This window comes from Ranitomeya imitator, chromosome 1 (genome assembly GCF_032444005.1).
Source record: "Ranitomeya imitator isolate aRanImi1 chromosome 1, aRanImi1.pri, whole genome shotgun sequence".
Classification (NCBI taxonomy): domain Eukaryota; kingdom Metazoa; phylum Chordata; class Amphibia; order Anura; family Dendrobatidae; genus Ranitomeya; species Ranitomeya imitator.
Window position 1 is genome coordinate 823,390,587 of NC_091282.1, and position 23,487 is coordinate 823,414,073.

At 40.3% G+C, this 23,487-nt stretch overlaps 1 protein-coding gene across 1 annotated transcript in view; it reads left to right on the top strand.

The window, feature by feature from the left end:
* GIPC3 (GIPC PDZ domain containing family member 3) overlaps positions 1–19,357 on the top strand; it is a 196,935-nt gene extending 177,578 nt beyond the window's left edge. The window contains exon 6 of the mRNA XM_069740416.1: positions 19,072–19,357. Coding sequence (XP_069596517.1) covers positions 19,072–19,214 — 143 coding nt within the window. The 3' untranslated portion in view covers positions 19,215–19,357. The remainder of the gene's footprint in view (positions 1–19,071) is intronic.
* Positions 19,358–23,487: the final 4,130 nt, after the last annotated feature.

The following is a 23,487-nucleotide window of genomic DNA, read 5'->3' on the forward strand; positions in this document are numbered from 1 at the left end:
CCGGTCCCGAAGAGACCTTGGACACATATCTCTATGGATTTTATTTCAGATCTTCCCGTCTCTCAAAAGATGTCAGTCATTTGGGTGGTCTGTGATCGCTTTTCTAAGATGGTCCATCTGGTACCCTTGTCCAAGTTGCCTTCCTCCTCTGATTTGGTGCCATTGTTCTTCCAGCATGTGGTTCGTTTGCATGGCATTCCAGAGAATATCGTTTCTGACAGAGGTTCCCAGTTTGTTTCGAGGTTTTGGCGAGCCTTTTGTGGTAGGATGGGCATTGACTTGTCTTTTTCCTCGGCTTTTCATCCTCAGACTAATGGCCAGACCGAACGAACCAATCAGACCTTGGAAACCTATCTGAGATGCTTTGTTTCTGCCGATCAGGATGACTGGGTGTCCTTTTTGCCTTTGGCTGAGTTCGCCCTTAATAATCGGGCCAGCTCGGCTACCTTGGTTTCGCCATTTTTCTGCAATTCTGGGTTCCATCCTCGTTTCTCTTCAGGACAGGTTGAGTCTTCGGACTGTCCTGGTGTGGATACTGTGGTGGACAGGTTGCAGCAGATTTGGACTCATGTAGTGGACAATTTGACCTTGTCCCAGGAGAAGGCTCAACGTTTCGCTAATCGCAGACGCCGTGTGGGTCCCCGACTTCGTGTTGGGGATCTGGTTTGGTTATCTTCTCGTCATATTCCTATGAAGGTTTCCTCTCCGAAGTTTAAACCTCGTTTCATTGGTCCTTATAGGATTTCTGAGGTTATTAATCCTGTGTCTTTTCGTCTGACAATCCCAGATTCTTTTTTCATACATAACGTCTTCCATAGGTCATTGTTGCGGAGATACGTGGCACCTATGGTTTCATCTGTTGACCCTCCTGCCCCGGTTTTGGTGGAGGGGGAATTGGAGTATATTGTGGAGAAGATTTTGGATTCTCGTGTTTCAAGACGGAAACTCCAGTATCTGGTTAAATGGAAGGGTTATGCTCAGGAGGATAATTCCTGGGTTTTTGCCTCTGATGTCCATGCTCCCGATCTTGTTCGTGCCTTTCATGTGGCTCATCCTGGTCGGCCTGGGGGCTCTGGTGAGGGTTCGGTGACCCCTCCTCAAGGGGGGGGTACTGTTGTGAATTCTGTGGCAGAGCTCCCTCCTGTGGTCACAAGTGGTACTTCGGCTGATTCTCTCTGGGAGCTTCCGTTTGTGGAGGAAACTGGTACTGCTGCTTCTGAGTTTCCTCCCTCAGGTGATCTGGTGAGGTCGTTAGGTGCTTCTCTACTTAACCCCACCTAATGATTTGATTCATGCTTCCTGTCAATGTTCCAGTGTTGGACCTGTGTTTCTCTGGATCATTCCTGTGGCCTGCTGCTCTGCATAGCTAAGTGCTTCTTTGCTATTTGTTGCTATTTTTTCTGTCCAGCTTGTCTATTTGTTTTGCTGGAAGCTCTGGGACGCAAAGGGTGTACCTCCGTGCCGTTAGTTCGGTACGGAGGGTCTTTTTGCCCCTTTGCATGGTTTTCTTTAGGGTTTTGTGTAGACCGCAAAGTTATCTTTCCTATCCTCGTTCTGTCTAGAATATCGGGCCTCACTTTGCTGAATCTATTTCATCCCTACGTTTGTCTTTTCATCTTACTCACAGTCATTATATGTGGGGGGCTGCCTTTTCCTTTGGGGTATTTCTCTGAGGCAAGGTAGGCTTATTTTTTCTATCTTCAGGCTAGTTAGTTTTTTTTATCAGGCTGTGCCGAGTTGCATAGGGAGCGTTAGGCGCAATCCACGGCTGCCTCTAGTTGTGTTTGGAGAGGATCAGGGATTGCGGTCTGCAGAGTTCCCACGTCTCAGAGCTCGTTCTATTATTTTGGGTTATTGTCAGATCACTGTATGTGCTCTGACCTCCATGTCCATTGTGATACTGAATTGCCTTTCATAACAGGTATCTATATGGTGTACCACCACATTATGGGTGTCAGGTCTGAGCATTCCTACATGAAAAGTTTCCTGGAAAGTGGATTGGTTGTCGTGGGCCAGTTGAATGGCCACCAAGGTCTCCTTAAGGTACCGTCACACTTAACGATATCATTAACGATATCGTTGCTTTTTGTGACGTAGCAACGATATCGTTAAGGAAATCGTTATGTGTGACAGCGACCAACGATCAGGCCCCTGCTGGGAGATCGTTGGTCGCTGAAGAAAGTCCAGAACTTTATTTCGTCGCTGGATCTCCCGCTGACATCGCTGGATCGGCGTGTGTGACGCCGATCCAGCGATGTCTTCACTGGTAACCAGGGTAAACATCCGGTAACTAAGCGCAGGGCCGCGCTTAGTAACCCGATGTTTACCCTGGTTACCAGCGTAAAAGTAAAAAAAACAAAACACTACATACTTACCTACCGCTGTCTGTCCCCGGCGCTCTGCTTCTCTGCACTCCTCCTGCACTGGCTGTGAGCACAGCGGCCGGAAAGCAGAGCGGTGACGTGACGTCTTTAGACTTTTATCTTTGAGGTCATCTGAAGGCAATTGTCTATGCTGTGAAGATACGAGATGTGCAGCATCTGAAACAACAGATACTGGAAGCCTGTGCTAGCATTTCTTCTGCGGTGTTGCTATCAGTGTGTCAAGAGTGGGAGAAGAGGGTTGTATTGACAATCCAACACAATGGGCAGCACTTTGAACACATTTTAAAAGTGGTTATAAACTTGGAAATAATAAAGTTATGTTAAAAGCAAGCACACCATTGTTTTTCTTGTGAAATTCTCAATAAGTTCGATGTGTCACATGGCCCGCTTCCCATTGGAAAAAATAAAGTTGGAACCAAAATGGCCAACTTCAAAATGGAGGCCATGGTCACCACCCATCTTGAAAATTTTTCCCCTCCCATATACTAATGTGTCACACACAGGAAGCTGATATCACCAACTATTACCATTTTATTTAGGTGTATCCATATAAATGGCCCACTCTGTGCATATATGGCCGAAAAATATTGCACACCCCACTTTTCAGTTTTTGAATTTCCACAAAAAGTTAAAATAACCAATAAATTTCGTTCAACTTCACAATTTTGTTCCACTTGTTGTTGATTCTTCACTAAAAATTTACATTTGGTATCTTTATGTTTGGAGCATAATATGTGGGAAAAGGTTGAAAAGCTCCAAGGGGCCGAATACTTTCGCAAGGCACTGTGTATGTGTATATATATATATATATATATATACACATATATATATATATATATGTGTATATATATATATATATATATATATATATATATTTAGATACCCTTCTACTGACATAGGATCAAAGTGGTATATGATACTGCTTGATCACTATACATTATTTTGTATGATATCTCTTTATATTCATACTAGCTATTGAACCCGTTCTACGCCCGGGTGGCGAGCATTTATATTGGTATATGGTCTCCATCCTGGTATGTGCTGCTCCATTCTGCGCCCCCATCCTGTCATGTGCTGCACCCATCCTGCGCCCCCATTCTGTCATGTGCTGCTCCATCCTGCGCCCCCATTCTGTCATGTGCTGTTCCCATACTGCCCCCACGTTCTGTCATGTGCTGCTCCCATCCTGCGCCTCCATTCTGCCATTTGCTGCTCCCATCCTGCGCCCCCATCCTGTCATGTGCTGCTCCCATCCTGCGCCCCCGTTCTGTCATGTGCTGCTCCCATCCTGCGCCCCCGTTCTGTCATGTGCTGCTCCCATCCTGCGCCCCCGTTCTTTCATGTGCTGCTTCCATCTTGCACCCCCGTTCTGTCATGTGCTGCTGCCATCCTGCACCCCCGTTCTGTCATGTGCTGCCCTATTCTGTCATGTGCTGCTCCCATCCTGCGCCCCCGTTCTGTCATGTGCTGCTCCCATCCTGCGCCACCGTTCTTTAATTTGCTGCTCCCATCCATATGCCCCATACGCTGCTCCATAAGATGCTCCATAATATATGCCCCATATCAGGGGGCGTAAGTAACAAATAGCTGTGGCATGAAGTGCCACAGCCTCATGCCACAGCAATTTGTTACTTGCGCCACCTGATTCCTTTCCACCGCCATTTTCTTGGTCCTCCTGCTGGCGGAATCGGCGCCTGCGCAGTCCGCGCTTTTTGGCGCCATTTTCGTGAAGACACACTGCAGTGTGTCTTCAAGAAAATGGTGCCGGAAAGTGCGGACTGCGCAGGCACCGATTCCGGCAGCAGGACCAAGAAAATGGCGGCGGATAGGAATCAGGTGGCGTAAGTAACAAATTGCTGTGGCATGAAGTGCCACAGCTTCATGCCACAGCAATTTGTTACTTACGCCATTCCTTTCCGCCCATTTTCTTCGTCCTCCTGCTGCCGGAATTGACGCCTGTGCAGTCCGCGCTTTCAGGCGCCATTTTCTTGAAGACACACCTGCACCTGCAGTGTATCTTCAAGAAAATGGCGCCGGAAAGCGCGGACTGCGCAGGCGCCGATTCCGGCAGCCAGAGGACTAAGAAAATGGGCGGAAAGGAATTGCGTAAGTAACAAATTGCTGTGGCATGAAGTGCCACAGCATAATCAGGGCGCAAATATGTGCACGGTGTCCCCCTGCTCCCGACCCCTGCTCCCGGCAGTCCGCGTCTTCCGGCGCCATGTTTTTTTCCCTGACACTCTATAATGTAATGCTAGGAGCGTCGCGCCTGCGCAGTCTATAAAGGCTTCGGACAGAGTGACGCTCCCAGCGTTATATTATAGATTTTTCCATGTCCTCTATGATTATAGCCACTGACAACCCATAGATAGATGCTTTGTCTGCTAAATCATTCATTTTGATATCTTTTGACACTTATTGTATGCCCTCATACTTACCTACTCCTCTGCAACATAGATATATTGAGATTGCCATCTGGATTTGTCAGGTTTTTCTTTCTGCCACTTCTCCTTGTATTTTATCTTGTTTTCATTGTGTGTCATAAATGTAATAAATATTTACCTTTTTAATACATAACAGTATACTGCTTCCCTTTTCTCTTTGTTTGGGATTCTGACACTGCTGTAGGGGTAATATGCCCATCCTGGTATCTATATGCCCCCCATCCTGATATATATGTCCCCATTGTGGTGCAGCGGTGTCTGCACTGTGCAGTGACGAGGCAGTGACACAGGAAAGTTCAAAGTAAACGTAGTTTTAACGACCGCCGATATGCCTTTTAATGGCGGCAGTTAAGGGTACTTAAACCACAGCGCCGTTAATTAACGGCGCTGTGGAAAAAGTGTATAGCGCCCCTCAGAGACAGATTTTCTCCTGTTAATATAAGTATCTTCGAAGACTGCCAAAAAAAAGGTTTGCATAGGTGCAAGAAGTGGGTGTACCCATTGCAGTTCCAATTAATTGACTATACCACCTGTCCATGAATTTGAAGGATTTATGAGATAGAATAAAATCCAGGCTTTCTATAATAAAAGAATAAAACAATATTAATAACCCTTTTTTGAAGCATATTCGCTTCTTCACGAGATTCGTGGATGATATTATGATGATCTGGGATGGAAATGAAGCCGAATTTAATGCTTTTGTAGAATATCTGAATGTTTCAAACACAGAGAATATGATGTTCACATCCTGTTATGGAGTCGATAATCTTGAATATTTGGATGTAAAAATAGAAATTGTTGAAGGTGAAATAATAACTAAGGTTTTCAGAAAAGAAACTGCAACCAATAATTTGTTACATTTTGACAGTAATCACCCGAACCATACAAAAAGAGGGCTACCTTTTAGCCAAATGGTTAGATTACGAAAAATAAATAATAATAATAAAATATTTAATGAACAGATTAGCGAATTAAAAACACGCTTTATAAAAAGAGGCTATCCTCAAATTATCCTAAGAGAAGCCGAAAATCGTATTAATAAATGCTCACAAAATGATTTTTTGAGAAGAAATAGACAAATTAAAGAACCGTCGGCCAAAAAAGGTATAGATAGATTCAGTTTTTGTTTCAAACATAGTAACATGGATAATATTATACACACTTCCATTCGCAAAAATTGGCACGTATTACAAACTGATAAGGATCTTGCTTCGATACATTCTAGTTCTCCTAAATTTGCATACAGGTGCGCCCGTAATTTGTCAGATCTCTTAGTTCACAATAGAATCTTGGCACCAAAAAGTACTTGGTTATCTAATAACGCGCCAATAGGGAACCATAGGTGCGGTAATTGTCGTTTTTGCCACCTTCATATCATACGTAATCCCATCCAAATAGGTTCAGTTACCCATAACATCAAGGATTTTATTTTCTGTAAAAGTAAATTTGTCGTGTATGTTCTTTTTTGCCCCTGCCAATATTTTTATATTGGAAAGACGATAAGACCGCTAATAGCAAGGTTTAAAGAACATTATAATTCAATTTCAACGGGCAAAGGCTGCTTGAGGCTAATTCAGCACATGAGAGAGGTGTATAACGCAAATCCAAATTTATTAAATTTCGCTGGCTTAGAGATTGTTAAATACCCAATGTTAGGAGGTGATCAGAATAGATTACTATTACAAAAAGAAGCCAGATGGATTTTAAATACCAACGTGCAGGGACCGATCGGCTTAAATGACAAGCTTGACATGTCGGTGATTCTATAGTGAATATCAGAAGTCATTTGAAAGAGTGCTATATTAATAGTTCATAATAATATACTGTTACAATCTGTAAATTGGTTACTATTGTTCAGCACATTCACTGTTATAGTTAATTTTTTCAATTTTATTTCTTATATATGCACTGTAGTAGTGTGATATTACGTATGTCAGAAACCCTTTAAAAGGATATGACGTATGGTAATCAAGTATGTGGACCCGTTGAAGCACATTCAGTGCGAAACGGCCGTCGTCCAGACTCTATCACCGCACCCTCCTGTACACCTGATGTCCTAATGGATGTATGCACATTTCCTTTCCAATAAAGAGCACGTTTATACAGCTTCCATTGGGTGAGTGCCGCATATATTTTCCCTCTTCTGCTATGGACAATTTAGCTATTTGCTACTGATGCAGAGCACCATACACCCTAAGCTTACGTGACACCTGGTTGTCAAAACGTTGCTAAGTCCAAAATCTGTGTAATACCATACACTCTAGTGCCGTCCACTACTTGTCTTTTTACTTTGTGAATTTATTTGGATTACTTTATGGAAATCAGAGATTATTTAGGTCCGGTGCATCTTATAGTCCAAGAAATACGGTAACCAATAGAAAATTAGTATTTTTTTTAAATAACCTTGCTGACACACTGCAGCAGCGGACTAATGAAAATTATTACCACTGGTAAATTGTGACGTTTGATTTTCTCTAAATGGATTGTGCCAGTTGCACAACTTCTAGAAAAGATATGGAAACCAATAGAAAAGTAGTATTTTTTTTTATATCCTTTTGCTGACACACTACAACAGTGGACTAATAAAAATTATTGCCACTTTTAAATTGTGATGTTTGATTACACTGCTCTACAAAAAAAAATTTCTGGCATCGACTTTAAGAACAGTTTAAGACTAATTTGAGGGTGCTGAATTCAAATCTGATCTTATAACTTCTCTATCACATCACGTTTTTGTGCTACAGGTATATAGCCCATTTTCATGAATTCCATGATAAATATAAGTAGTGTATGAAAAGTACTGGTTTATACAGTTAACTAAGGTAAATTTAGTTTTCATTTAGTCTCCCAATAAATGTGAGAATATCTTTGTTTTCTTTGAACATGTATAATTCCCATTTGTTATGATAACACCCTTGCTTTCTGTGCTACTGGGACAGTAGAGCTACAGCAGGGCATTGGGTGAAAACTGAATGGCCTCAGCGACAGAGTTTGGCATCTGGTGATAAGAATGTCATCCATGATCCTCTAGTGGATAGGAAGGACGTTGTCTTTCCTCCCTTACACATAAAACTTGGATTGATGAAGCAGTTCGTCAAAGCTCTCAATCACAGTGGAGAATGCTTTAACTATATATGTTCAACTTTTTCTGGTCTTAGGGAAGAAAAGAAAAAGGCTGGAATATTTGAAGGACCTCAAATAAGATCACTTGTGAGAGACCCAAATTTTATCACATCAATGAATGAGACAGAAGAAAGAGCTTGGAATGCATTTTGTAATGTGGTGCAGAATTTTCTAGGGAATAAGAAAGCAGACAACTATGAAGAGATTGTGGAAGAGCTACTAATGAGTCTGCAAAATCTTGGGTATAGAATGGGTATCAAGATTCACTATTTACACAGCCATTTGGACTTTTTTCCAGAGAACCTTAAGGTACCGTCACACATAACGATTTCGTTAACGATATCATTGCTTTTTGTGACATAGCAACGATATCGTTACCAAAATCGTTATGCGTGACAGCGACCAACGATCAGGCCCCTGCTGGGAGATCGTTGGTCGCTGGGGAATGATCAGGACTTTATTTTGGTCGCTGATCTCCCGCTGACGTGTGTGACGCTGATTCAGCGATGTCTTCACTGGTAACCAGGGTAAATATCGGGTTACTAAGCGCAGGGCCGCGCTTAGTAACCCGATGTTTACCCTGGTTACCATTGTAAATGTAAAAAAAAAACCACTACATACTTACATTCCAGTGTCTGGTCACGTCCCTTCGCCTTCAGCTTCCCGCACTGACTGTGAGTGCCGGCTGGCCTTAGAGCAGAGCACAGCGGTGACGTCACCGCTCTGCTTTACGGCCGGCCGGCGCGCCGCTCACAGTCAGTGCGGGAAGCTGAAGGCGAGGGACATGACCAGACACCAGAATGTAAGTATGTAGTGTTTTTTTTTTTTTTACATTTACAATGGTAACCAGGGTAAACATCGGGTTACTAAGCGCGGCCCTGCGCTTAGTAACCCGATGGTTACCCGGGGACTTCGGCATCGTTGGTCGCTGGAGAGCTGTCTGTGTGACAGATCTCCAGCGACCAAACAGCGACGCTGCAGCGATCGGCATCGTTGTCTATATCGCTGCAGCGTCGCTTAATGTGACGGTACCTTTAGGGATGTGAGCGAGGAACAAGGGGAGCATTTTCATCAGGACATTAAAACAATGGAAGAACGGTATCAAGGCCGGTGGGACTCACATATGATGGCTGACTATTGCTGGTGCTTGATGAGAGACAACCCAGAAGCTGTACATCACAGATCAGCCAAGAAAAGAAAGTTCCAATAACTGCCATTTGTCATTCATCTGTGTGCCATATATATGTGTTTTTATATTTTGTAGTTTAATTCTGTAAGTATATTTGATTTGCTGTACATAGACTTTGTAATCTTTGTTATTCCTTTATTAAAAATATACAAAATGTAGTACCGAAAATCATGTGTTTTTATCATAAAACATTAGGAGTAATTTTCATCAAAAATTGAAAATATCTTGAAATCCTGATGGGAAAGCCAAAACGGAGTTCATATTCGTAATCAGCAGCCAAAATTGACTTAAAATATGTTTTAAAACCTTTTGCCAGAAAAATTGCTTTCACCAGTGTTATCTCTGCCCAGATTGAGCCAGTTGCACAACTGCTAGATAAAGATATGCTATTTATTAAACCAATAGAAAGTTTTAAAATTTTTTATATCTCCTTGCTTACACACTGCAACAGCGGACCAATGAAAATTATTGCCACTGTTAAATTTTGACATTTGATTATCTCTGCCCGGACTGTGGCAGTCACACAACTGCTAGATACAAATACGCTATTTATTTAACCAATACAATATTTGGGGGATTTTTAGATCAGTTTTATGAGACACACCAACAGTAGACTTTGGGAAATTAGTGGTAAATAGTGACGTTTCCATAGCTCGCACAACTGCTAGATGAATATTAGCTATTTAAGGAATAGGCAAGGAATATTATTTAGCAATTAGCTTTTCAAAAAAGATGTGACTATATGCTGGCACTGAGAAATATTATTTAGCTGTAATTTTTTTTTATATATATGCTGCTACATAGGAATATTATATAGCTCCCAAAAATAGTTTTTTTTGTATGTACTGATAATACCTAATATTATTTGCCTATAAAAAGAGCTTATTTGTATATTATGGTAGAAGGTGAAAGACGCCTATTTCTCCCTAATCCCACAATCTGTTCCTAATCCTAAACTATACAACACACATTGCAAATTAGCAGAGATCTCCAGCATGCACTTGCAATGATGATATGAACTGGTAGTACCCAGGTGCCTTCCTTTTACTCTCCCTAGAATTAAATCTCTCCCTACGCTATCTCCACCTAACATAGAGCTTTTTGCAATGAATAAAATCTCCCTATAAGCTCCATTAACTCACTCTACGCTTTCCCTATGCTGTTTCCGGTTGCAATGTGCAAGAGATTAAATATTCGCTATGATGCTGTAAGGCCAGCCAAGCAGAGTAATGTCACACCAAAGATTGTGCCGGCTTTACTGTGATTGGCAAGCAAGTCCAGCATGTTCTTTAGATGCAAATAAAGCGCCAAACATGCTGGGCGGGCTGCTTGAATATACCGAGGTGAATACCATATTACTCGCAAAGTACCGAATAGCCCAAATAGCTACTTTTCATGTGAGTAACGAATAGTGCCAAATGTATTCGCTCATCACTACCTCTAACCTTAAGTTTTGTAATGTTTTCCTTCAGGGGTTTCTCTTAACCCCTTAGTGACAGAGCCAATTTTGTACTTAATGACCAGGCCAATATTTACAATTCTGATCACGGTCTCTTTATGAGGTTCTGGAACGCTTTAATGATTCCCGCTGAGTCTGAGACTGTTTTTTCGTGACATATTGTACTTCATGTTAACGGTAAAACTTCTTCAATATCACTTGCGTTTATTTATGAAAAAATTTGAAATATGGCGAAAATTTCGAAAATTTAGCAATTCTCAAACTTTTGAATTTTTATGCCCTTAAATCAGAGAGATGTGTCACAAAAATACTTAATAAATAACATTGTCTACATCAGCACAATTTTGGAAACAAATTTTGTTTTTGTTAGGTAGTTATAAGGGTTAAAAGTTGACTAGCGATTTCTCATTTTAACAACACCATTTTTTTTAGGGACATTTTACATTTGAAGTCATTTTGAGGGGTGTACATGACAATGACAGAAAATACCCAAAAGTGATACTATTCTAAAAACTGCACCCCTCAAGGTGCGCAAAACCACATTCAAGAAGTTTATTAACCCTTTAAGTACTTCACAGAAATTGAAGCAACGTGGAAGCAAAAAAATGAACATTTAACTTTTTTCACAATCATTTTACTTCAGAACCATTATTTTTATTTTCACAAGTGTAAAAAAAGAAAATGAACCACAACATTTGTTGTGCAATTTCTCCTGAATATGCCGATACCTCATATGTGGGGGTAATCCACTGTTTGGACACACGGCAGAGCTCGGAAGGGAAGGAGCACAAAGGCCTGGTTGGGATGGGCAAGTGGGGAAATGGTACCGGGAATCACTCCATCTGCCACGCTTCCTACAAACCCGGTATCTTTTTTGAGGATACCTTTGGGTGTGAGTGGTAGGGACAGGGTGAGGAAAATATGGCTCTACAAGTCTTCGGGAATGCTCAGAGTCGAAGGCTTCCCCTGGTGCCATCGACTCACACATGAGGTCCTCTACGATTTTTTCCTGAAATTGGAGGAATGTAAGCGGTTCTTGGCACTTTTCATACAGGACAAAGCTGTTGTATGTGGCAGTTTGAATAAGGTAGATTGCCACCTTTTTGTACCAGGTCCTGGTCTTCTGCTTGACCAGGTATGGTTGCAGAACCTTGTCTGACAAGTCAACACCTCCCATATATATATTATAGTCTGTGACGCAAACCTGTTTTTCCATGTCCATGGTGGCGCCCCTGTCTCTGACATCACACTGGTGTCTGCATGCAGTGTGATCAGCATGTAGACGTCCTTCCTGTAATTCCACTTTACTGCAAGAAGTTGGTCACTTGCGAGTGAGAATGACGTCCCCCTCTTCAAATGTCTGGACACCAACTGTGACGGAAACCCCACTCGGTTTTTCCTGACTGTCCCACAGGCCCCTGTATTTGCAGCGTGGAGGGATTGATATAGGGGGATGCTTGTGTAGTAGTTGTTTGAGTACACGTGGTACTCTTGATGGAGAAAGAGCGTCATTAGCTCCCAGACAATTTTGCCTGGGATGCCAATTGTCTGGGGCAGTTTGTTGGGTTTATTTGGGGGTCCCTACCTTCATTAATTAGGAAGATGGAAGTGTACCCTGATGAGCTCTCACAAGTTTTGAATAATTTTATTATGTATTTGGCTCGCTTGTAGGGGAAAAATTGGCGGAATGACAGACTGTCCTTGTAGCTTATGAAGGACTTGTCGACTGCCACATTTTTCTCTGGGGTATAGGAATTCAGAAATGAATTTTGTAGGAGGGAAATTAGGGGTCTCAATTTATTGAGCCGATCATAGTTGGAGTCAGTTCTTGGAGGTTTGGGAATTGTCACTGAAGTGGAGGAATCTAATCAGGGCTTCATAACGGACTTGGGACATGACGGCTGCAAATACAGGGGTGATGTGGACAGCTTTTGTTACCCAGTAAGAGTGGATTGTGTTTTTTTGCTAAATCCATATTCGGGGTAAGGCCTAAACATTTTTTTACTTCGGGGACATTTGTGGGGATCCAGGAATGGGAATGAAAGGCAGTGGGTTTTTGAGAGATGTATTGTTGGGCACATAGGTTTGTTTGGTGGACGATTAATTGCAGGACTTCTGGGATAATGAAAATTTTGAAAAAATCAATGGGGGTAAAATTGGCGACATCTACTCTTATTCCAGGGGCTGCAGAAAAAGGGGGAATTTGAGGGGAAAATGAAGTGTCATTATACCACAGCGATGAGGGGACTGTGGTACTTGGTCCGGCCTCTGAAGCTTTCAGTAGTGATGACCGAATCCGCTATCATTGGCAGGGAGATCCCATGGAGGAAGAGTCATCGTCTCTGTCTGCAAACTGCTCTACCTCAGAGGCAGATTCTGTTTCACTGCCGTAGCTTCCACTGCAAAGCAGGCTGTACACCTGCTCCACTCAGAAAGTTCTGCGGGCCATTTATTTATTTCCATGCCTAACAAAAAACTAACCCTAAGCTAACTCTAGTATTTTTTTCCTGCTAACCCTAAACCTAATACATGTAACCCTAACCCTAATGCTTCTAATCCTAACCGCAAAAAACGATTTAAAAAAAATTATATAAAAAAATAAAACTATAAAAAAAAAATATACTGTATATTTTTATAGTCTCCTCGCAATGGGGATTATGGAGAAAGAGGGTGGGTAATTAGATTTTTTATGAAGACGGACACAGAAATGTTTATAATTCTGACAGGGTAGCACTTTAACTATAGGCTATGGGCTCGGGGGACCCTATTTCTCTCTCCTCTGATGTGCGATCATATCAGAGGAGAGAGAATTTAAATGGAAAATCACACTTTTTTTTGTGGTCGCCGTTATATGGTCAACGATGATCGCAACCCCGGAGACAGTGAAAACTGACCCAAATCATGCTCTCTGGGGTCTCGGTTACCCCCGGCAGCCGAGACTCCAGAGAAATTCTGACTCTGGGCGGCGCTATACAATTTTTCAACAGCGCCGTTACGTTACCCTTAACTACCGCCGTTAAAAGGCGTATCAGTGGTCGTTAAGTGGTTAAACTACAGTGGGGAAACTAATTATTTGATATACTGCCAATTTTGCAAGATTTTCCACTTACAAAAAATGGAGAGGTCTGAGGCCTATAATTTTTATCGTAGGTACACTTCAACAGTGAGAAAAAATCCAGAAAATTACATTGTATAATTTTTACATAATTAACCCCTTACCGACATTGGACGTAATAGTACGCTAATAGTACGCTGATGTCGGTATCCCTCCCTTTGATGTGGACTACAGGGGTGAGCAAGTCAACAATTCTACTACATAGAGGCAATCTGACCATCACCTCTGTGTAGCAGAGCCGATCGAGTTGTGTCTCCTATAGAGACTATTGAAGCATGGCAAAAGTAAAAAAAAAGTGTTTAAAAATATATAAAGAAAAAAAAAATTAAAGTTCAAATCACCCCCGTCTCAGCCCATTCAAAATAAAACAATAAAAATAAAATCAAACATACAAATATTTGGTATCACCGCATTCAGAATCACCCGATCTATCAATAAAAAAAGGATTAACCTGATCACTAAACGGTGTAGCGAGAAAAAAAGTAAAAACACCAGAATTACATTTTTTTGTTCACCGCGACATTACATTAAAATACAATAACAGGCGATCAAAAGATCGTATCTGCACCAAATAATTCGGCACCATGGGAAAAAGTTCTGAAACTGTCCCACACTACAGAGTTCATTCATTACACAGTGGTTTACACCCGGGACGGTAGCATTAGCACAGCTCCCGGTTGTAATCTATTTAACCCCTTCAGATGGATTGCAGTGTGGGACTTGACTGTACGGCGGACAGGTATGGGATATTGTTGCTTTTTTCTTTTGGATTTTTTACAGGAGAACAAGGGCTTTGCTTGGATTGAGAGTGTAATAAAGATGGAAAATCTTGTGTTTAATTATTTCACTAAAAGACTTTATTCTTAATGTGTGTGTATTTTTTAACCCTTTCATGCTATTGGATTAATAATGCATAGGTGTCTCATTGATACCTCTTCATTATTAACCAGGCTTATTGTCACATTACAATACCAAGGTGACTTTAACCCCTTATTACCCCATATGCCACCGCTACAGGGCAATGGATAAAGAGAGGCTAAGTGTCAGAATTGCCACATCATATAGATGCACCTTTTCTGGGGCTGCTGGGTGCTGGTATTTTTAGCCAGGGGTCAATATCCATGGCCTATGAATATCAGCTCACAGCTGTCTGCATAGCCTTTCTGGCTATAAATTATAGAGGGAACCCACGTAATTTTTTTTGGGGTCCCCCTATTAGAATAGCCAGTAAAGGCTAAATACACAGCTGTGGGCTGATATTCATAGCCTGGGAAGATTCATGGGTATTAACCCCTTCTCAGGCTACAAAATCAGCCCAGGTCGTCGGCTTTCCGTCTCTGGTGAAGAAAATTGCGCGTGAGACTACACAATTTTTTTCGCTTGTAGGATGGAACTTGTGGAGCCAATAAATAGACTTCCACATTATTTATTGATGATTTTCTGGCCCGGGATCCCCTATATATCCATTTTGCAAGCCAGCGAGAAAATCTCGCCATACAGATGCCATACGGATGTCACACGGATGCTTAGATGCGAGAAAATAGCATCCTTGCATTGCACACAGATGAACAATGGATCACTGTTCAGGGAACATTGATGCGATTCTCGTCCGTGAAAAACGGACCAATTTTTTTATACGTTATGTGTGACTCCAGCCTTAGGCCTCTTTTCCACTTGCGAGGAAAACGGACGAGTGCAATCCGATAAAAAATCGGATTGCACTCGGACCATTGTTATTCAATTGGTGACATTCCATTTGCGATTTTTTTCTCAGCCGAAATCGGTCTGAGAAAAAAATCGCAGCATGCGATTCTGTAAAAGAGATAAAATAAAAAAACAATAATATCCCATACCTTCCGATGATCTGTCACGTTCCACGATGTAAATCCATCTGAAGGGGTTAACTAATTTTACAAGCAGAAGCTCTGCTAATGCAGCTGTGCTTCTGTCTGCAAAACCCCGGGGAATTAATGGAATGTAGGTCAATGACCTGTAGTTATCTTCAGTCGCGGTGATGCGCCCTATGCTGGATGTCCTCATATGAACTCAAGCCTGGGAACTTTTCAGAATATTTTCCCATGCTCAAGTTCACTACAGGTCATTGACCTACACTCCATTCATTCCCCGGGGTTTTGCAGGCAGGAGCACAGCTGCATTAGCAGAGCTTCTGCTTGTAAAATTGCCAATTTTTTCCGCAATTTAACCCTTAAATATTATAGCTAGAGCGCCCAAATTTTGCACATACACACTACTGACATTAGTAGTGTGGAATATGCAAAAGAAGGGGATATGAGATGGTTTACTGTATGTAAACCATGTCTCATATCATGTCGGGTTTGTGAAGGAGATAGCAAAAGCCGGCAATTGAATTACCGGCTTTTAAGCTATCTAGCGCTGCATTAAATATAAATCTATATATATAGTTGTCTCCTGACATATGTATATGTATATACAGTGGGGCAAAAAAGTATTTAGTCAGTCAGCAATAGTGCAAGTTACACTACTTAAAAAGATGAGAGGCGTCTGTAATTTACATCATAGGTAGACCTCAACTATGGGAGACAAACTGAGAAAAAAAATCCAGAAAATCACATTGTCTGTTTTTTTATCATTTTTTTTGCATATTATGGTGGAAAATAAGTATTTGGTCAGAAACAAAATTTCATCTCAATACTTTGTAATATATCCTTTGTTGGCAATGACAGGTCAAACGTTTTCTGTAAGTCTTCACAAGGTTGCCACACACTGTTGTTGGTATGTTGGCCCATTCCTCCATGCAGATCTCCTCTAGAGCAGTGATGTTTTGGCTTTTCGCTTTTCGCAACAGTGTGTGGCAACCTTGTGAAGACTTACAGAAAACTAGTAACTAGTAAGTGGAAAAGAGGTCTTAGATTCAGGTCTGTAGACCGGCTAGGCCACTCCAGAACTTTGAAATCCTTCTTACAGAGCCATTCCTCAGTTGCCCTGGCTGTGTGTTTCAGGTCACTGTTATGCTGGAAGATCCAGCCATGACCCATCTATATGGTAATTTTGAGTTTCCAAATAATTGCCCTGGTAGTGAAAGCAGCTGTCGCCTCGTCCATCAATCCTTGGTCAATTGCATCTTGTCCTGATTGGAGGCAGCTGAGTGCTTTTACTTGACAATGATTACATGATTATTGAGACCCACATAAACAGTGAAAGTGCTGGCTACTCTTATATAACCAGAGCTTACTGACTGCTCTCTATATTGGATTGCACAGTATAAACACATTGCACATAGCAGATACTATGAATTCCAATTTTTTCATCAGGATTCATCATGAATTTCACCCTTGCAATACAATACAGTTTAACACATACAGATTGATGCGGATTTTGATACTGACAAAAGTTACGTGACTGTCAATAGTAAGTTTATATTCTAAAATGAAATTTTCCTTTGCATGAAACTTACAGGAAATGTGGATAATGTAAACATTCTATTTTTATATGGAGGAATTGCACAACAGACCATTTATTCCGGTGATACTATATGTCAGACCTGTGCATTTTGGTCATAAGGTTTATTCAAAACAAAAAAGACTAACTTTTAGAATTCAATGTAAAATTTAAAGGGGTTGTTCATGTTTGGGATGAAAGTCTGCAATCACTCTATATGACTGCATGCTTCTTTGTCAGGATTCTCCGGTGCCAGTGGCGATATTGAGCGGTCATTGATTACATGCTGACTAGACATGCTCGACCTCACTAAATTCACTTGTTTTGAGCGCAGACATGTACATCTAGTAGGAATGTGGCTGGGAGAATGCAAATCACATATTTGTGGTCAAATAATCACACGCTCCCTCCTGCGACATCGGAGAATCCGGACAGCATGCAGTGCATGCGCTGTGAGGATTCTGAAGTCTGCAATCACATAGAGTGAATGCTGACCCTTATACCAAACCAGGACTTGTAAATACAAATATTTTACATTCCATATCTCAAAATTAAATGGGTGGTCAACTCCTAGGACAATCACTTGTTAATCTGAATGTTTGCCCCCATTAAAATAAAAAACATATATACTCGTGTGCCGGCACCGTCCCAGCGGCGCATTCCGGGGGCTGACATGATAAATGCGTAAAGAACAGCAAAGCATGCAACATAGCAATAAAGAAATCACATCCATCTAATCATAAAGTGCATGGTGCCTGGGTGAGAGGTCTCTCATACTGTATAGGCAAGCAGCCTCATATACATTCAAATATGATGGTCAGTATGTAGAGAGCCACACTTGAAAAGTATATGAATAATGGCTCATAGTAGAGCTTATGGTGGCAGATGTGACTAGCAGTGGCCAAAACCTATGTAAGATGCATAGTGCTGTGGACAATTATGCTACAGAAATTCACCAAACCACACATGGGCAAATATAACGGTCAGCAGGGGAGAGTCACACTAGGGAAATATGTATATAATGGCTAAAGGTGAATAGTAATGGCTAAAGGTAATGTGAGGTGCATAGTGCTGAGGACAAATATGCCACAGAGACTCACCATAGAAGGGCAAATGAAAACCATATGAGCTGTATAATAGTATTACCAGGTACCCCGGTGGCATCAGAAAACCCCTTCTTCTGAAGAAGGAATGACGAAAAGCGCGTCGAGGGGTTTTCTGACGCTACTAGTAGCCATTATTTACATATTTCCCTAGTGTGACTCTCCCCTGCTGACCATTATATTTGAATGTATACGAGACGGTTTGCCTATACAGTATAAGAGAACTCTCACCCACACACCATGCATTTTATGATTACTTGGAAGGGATTTCTTTATTGCTATGTTGCATGCTTTGCTGTTTTTTACGCATTTATCATGATGTGTTCCGTAATAGTTTTACTTATTAATATATAGTGGTGAATATAGAATATTTCTCTTTTATGCTGTCCCATGAAACTTGATTTAATCTGACTTTGTATCATAATATTACCTGTATTTTTTCATTATTTCTGTAATTGATCTGCAACCAGTTCCTTAATCAATTGGTGACAGATTGTCTTTTTATCCTCTCATGACTTAATTTCCTTGATTTGTTTTATATATTATATGTATAAATAATGTATTTTATATTATTACTATATTATCTTGTGAAGGGTTCTATTTTTTGGAGTGTTTTTTTTCATGTAATTGTGAACCTTGTTTACCTTAAGACAGACTTTGGCTTACTAGTTCTACAATGTGATTTGAGCATGACCAGTTTAGGAGATCTTCTGCATGGTAGGATTGTGAAATGCGAGAAACGTTTGAAGGTTTTCTTAAATCAGCTTTATGTTTTCGTACTTGCAAAATAATAATAAACGACTTATTAAAAGCAGTGTTTCCCAACTTTTCCAGCATCAACTCTTGTGGAGACAGCCAAGGAGAAGACAACGCCTGAAGAGTTTGGCCGTGGACTAGACAGCTTGCTTGGAGAGTTTGCTTTTCCAGCTGAGTTTATATTAGAGGTTTGGGAAGCCATAATTCAGGCAGACAACTGAATCTTATTTCTTGGGTATATTTGTGTTTTGCAGTAAATGATAATCGGATATCTGAAAATATACTTTTTTATTACGGGAAAAATACAATGTATGACAAGTCTTATATTAGCACAAGCAAATGTAACAGAATATTTGAAATTCTAGTTTAACCCCTTAGTGACCGAGCCAAATTTTTGAAATCTGACCAGTGTCACTTTATGTGGTAATAACTCTGCAACGCTTCAACAAATCCCAGTGATTTTGAGATTGTTTTTTCGTGACACATTATACTTTATGATAGTGGTAAATTTAGTTCAACATTTTTTGTGTTTATTTATAAAAAATATTAAAAATTTGAGAAAAATGTTAAAAAATTAGCAATTTTCTAAATTTGAATGATTATCCCTTTAATCCAGATAGTCATACAACAGCAAACCATTAATAAATAACATTTCCCACATGTCTGTTTTACATCAGCACCATTTGTAAAATGTTATTTTATTTTGTTAGCATTTTAGGAGGTTTAAAAATGTAGCAGCAATTTTTCATTTTTTCAAAGAAATTTACCACATTTATTTTTTTAGGGACTTATCCATGTTTGAAGTGACTTTAGGGGTCCCATATATTGGGAAACCCCCAAACGTGATACCATTTTAGAAACAGCACCCCTAAACATATTGAAAACTGCTGTCAGGTAGTTTATTAACCCTTCAGGTGCTTTACAGGAATTAATGCAAAGTGGTATGACAGAAATGAAAATGTGTATTTTTACCACCTAAATGTTGCTAACTTCTAAACAGATTACTACAGCCGTCAGACTCTAAGGCCGCTATTTGGTCATGAATTGCCATGGCAAACATCAGGACAACAAAATCATGATCTGAGGGCACCAATTGTGACAACGAAGAAGCCCCCGCACTCTGTTAACCATTTATAATGATGTAGTCACTATTGACAGCAGCATCTAAGGGGTTAAACAGATTTAGAAGGTGTAAATACTGATCGTGGCTGATACAGCAAGTTGTCAGCTATAGTGTACAACCAACAGATGCTGGATTGTCATCTGTATGGGGAGGCTATTCTCTTATGTCTCAGGTCAGTTAAAAGACGTATTGGCGGTCAGTAAGGGGTTAAAGCTATTGTCATGCATATATTTGCATGCCTGGCAGAACTTTTCAGTTTAGACAAACCATTTTATTTCTGTTTTTTGTAGGTATTGTGTAAGTAACTAAATTTAGGCCAGATTTACAAATTGCTTCAAAATTTGCACTGAACTCTACAACAAATTACAGTACAATGTAAGTAAACACGGTACATTCTGCAGTTAAAGCTGGTAATTAAAAAAATGCAATCAGAGGGATCCAGCTACGTAGAGCTGAAGCTGCCATAGTTGTACAGTTTCCTTCAGTGAATGAGCTTGAAGAGTTGGTCCAGTTCCTAAAATGTTCTTTCTAAATATCTGTCTTTACACCCCAACCACTTTTGTAATTAGCTTTATTATGCAATACCTCACACTTCTCCCTGTTTAGCTCTAAATGTGTTTTATACTTCACCTACTGTAATGTTTTGCTTGAGAAGAGTCTCAAACAGGATGTCACAGGAGGTTGGGACTGGTACTACCTTCCCTGAAGTGTCTATCACCCCTCCTGGAACAGGACGTCATCAGGCGATGCTGCAGCTCTCGCACTATGATTCTAACTGTGAAACAAGATGTCATCAGGGGGTGGAGATGAAAACAGTGAGTGAACCCATCACTGCACCACAGCTTCTAGTACCGCCCTCAAACAAATCTTCATCAGGGGGTGAAGATAGAAGTTCTCAATGACAACAGCACTTCCTCAAAGCTTCTATCACTATCCTCAAGTGAATTATCATTGGAGGCAGTGATGGAAGCTGTGTGAGTGACACCAATGTCACACCCTGATGACATTTCATTTGAGGTTGGTGCTAGAAGCTTTGGGACAGTACTGGTGTAACTCATTGCTTCTATCTCCACCCCCTTATGACAATTTGCTTGAGGGTGGTGCTAGAAGCTGCGGAGTGGAGCTGGTGTCACTAACTGCATCTATCTCTGCCCTAACCAGCATTTTGTTACATAGTTGAAAGCACATTGCGGGCGCTATCCTCCCATCTCCCACAGATTCTATCAGCCTGGATCCAGGACATTTTCAGTTGGTGTTAATGCAAAAAACTGTAGTATGTAACTGGAGCGCCGCCCAATGATGACGATCTGTTCCATGAGGGGAGATGAATGTTGAAAGGAAGTTGCAGGAGACTCTTTTCAAACAAGATATCATAGGACATGCAGTAAAAAAATCATTTCAGGGTTAGCTAGAAGTGGATAAATGTAGGGAATTTTACAATAAAGTTAATTACAAAAGTGGTTAGGGTGTAAAGATACAGTAGATATTTAGAAATGACATTTTAGCTACCCTTTATAGGAGTTGTTCGGTGAAAGCAAGCTATTCTTATTTCACTGGATAGGTGATAACTTATTGACTGATGGGGGTCGGACCACTTGGACCTGCACTGATCAGCAGAACAGGGAACTTTTATCCTCATTGTTATATAACAGCAGAACGCATGCGCTATCTGCTTTACATTTATTCCCTGTGAGGCTGCCGAGCAGAAAAAAATCACAAACTCAAAATTTCATACTACATACTAATAAAAGGATCCTTATGTTTCTATTTACAGAATGCGAAATATATGCGGTATATATTGTATTAGTATACATTAGGTGCTGATAAAACAGCCACCTGACCCAGAGTAAGATAGAGTCTACCCCACTATCAAAACCAAAATATGTATTTTTCTGCATTCAGATTAGTTATTTAAAGTCAAATATCTTACTTGATTGTGCCGTAAGCATTTTTGCAATGTAATTCCCTTCTCCCCCCTACTTTTCTTAACCGTGTGTATAGCTGTAAAAATTTATCATTTTGTGTTAATCTTGTGTTGATGTTTAAAACATTGTAATAATGTGAACTTTTCCAATCCCTGTGTTATATTATACATTGTACACATACAGTATGTATATGTTCAGATATCCTTTTCTATAGGTTCCTCGAGGTCTTCTCTGTGTATTGTTTTTTTACTGAGACATTCTGGTAAATGACCTCTTTACTGTTTAGGATCTTTGTGACTTTTATTTATCTAGCTTTTTATCTATCAGAGTTGTTATCTACAATTACATTCCATATCTATAAAAATCCTTAAAGGGATACTCAGGGGAGATAAAATATATTTCAATCCATGTTCTATCAACATCTATATAGGCTAAATTCTATGTACTCCATATATCTATATATAAGCTCCTATTCCTCTTACTATTATTAGTTGCCAGTCCATATCATTTTACAACTATTCACTGATGCTGCTCATGAGTGCTCCCCTTCCCTTCTGGGGTGCAACATCATATATCAGTGAACACAACTTAATTCTTACTTCTCATGCAATCCAGCTTATCACTGGCTGTGTGCATGTTTGATATCCTACCCCTGGATTACAATAAAAAAGCTTGATTTTACAGTCAATGTGTGCTGTTGTCTTTCCATATTCTTTTGGATGGAAGTTAATGTATTGCAAACAAATTCAACATCAGTGGATTTTTTTTTTAAAGATTTTATTGCAGTTTTGCAGCATTGGGCTCAGTTCCAGTCATGTGTTTCCAATATACACATAAAGCAGAGAAGGTGGCCAATGCATCAATGGCATCCATCAACTATAGATAGAGATGATCAAATCTTTTGAAATTCTAATTTTCCAGCTTTGATTAAAGAAAGATTTTATTAATATTTTTCAGATTACAAAAACACATAACATAATAAATGGTTGATTTGAGTAAAGAGAACCCATTCTATACAGAACCTTTACGATATAAGTCAATAAAGTAATATACATTACTATGCAATAGGTTAACGAACAACAAAGTAAACTTTAATAGTGGCGTCAAATGAGCACCAATAACAACAATTTCCTATGTTTCCTCCTCTGTCTCATCAAGGAGAATTAGAATCATAGAATTAGATTAGTGTAATAGTAATAGAGTTAGAAGGGACCTTCTGGGTCATTTGGTCCAACCACCTTCTCAAAGCAGGATTTACTAAATCATCCCAGACCAGACGTCTGTCCAGCCTCTGTTTGAAGACTTCCATTGAAGGAGAACTCACTACCTCTTGTGGCAGCCTGTTCCACTCATTGATCACCCTAACTGTCAAAAAGTTTTTTCTAATATCTAATCTAGGTCTCCTCCCACTCAGTTTTATCCCATTGATTCTAGTCTTTCATTGTG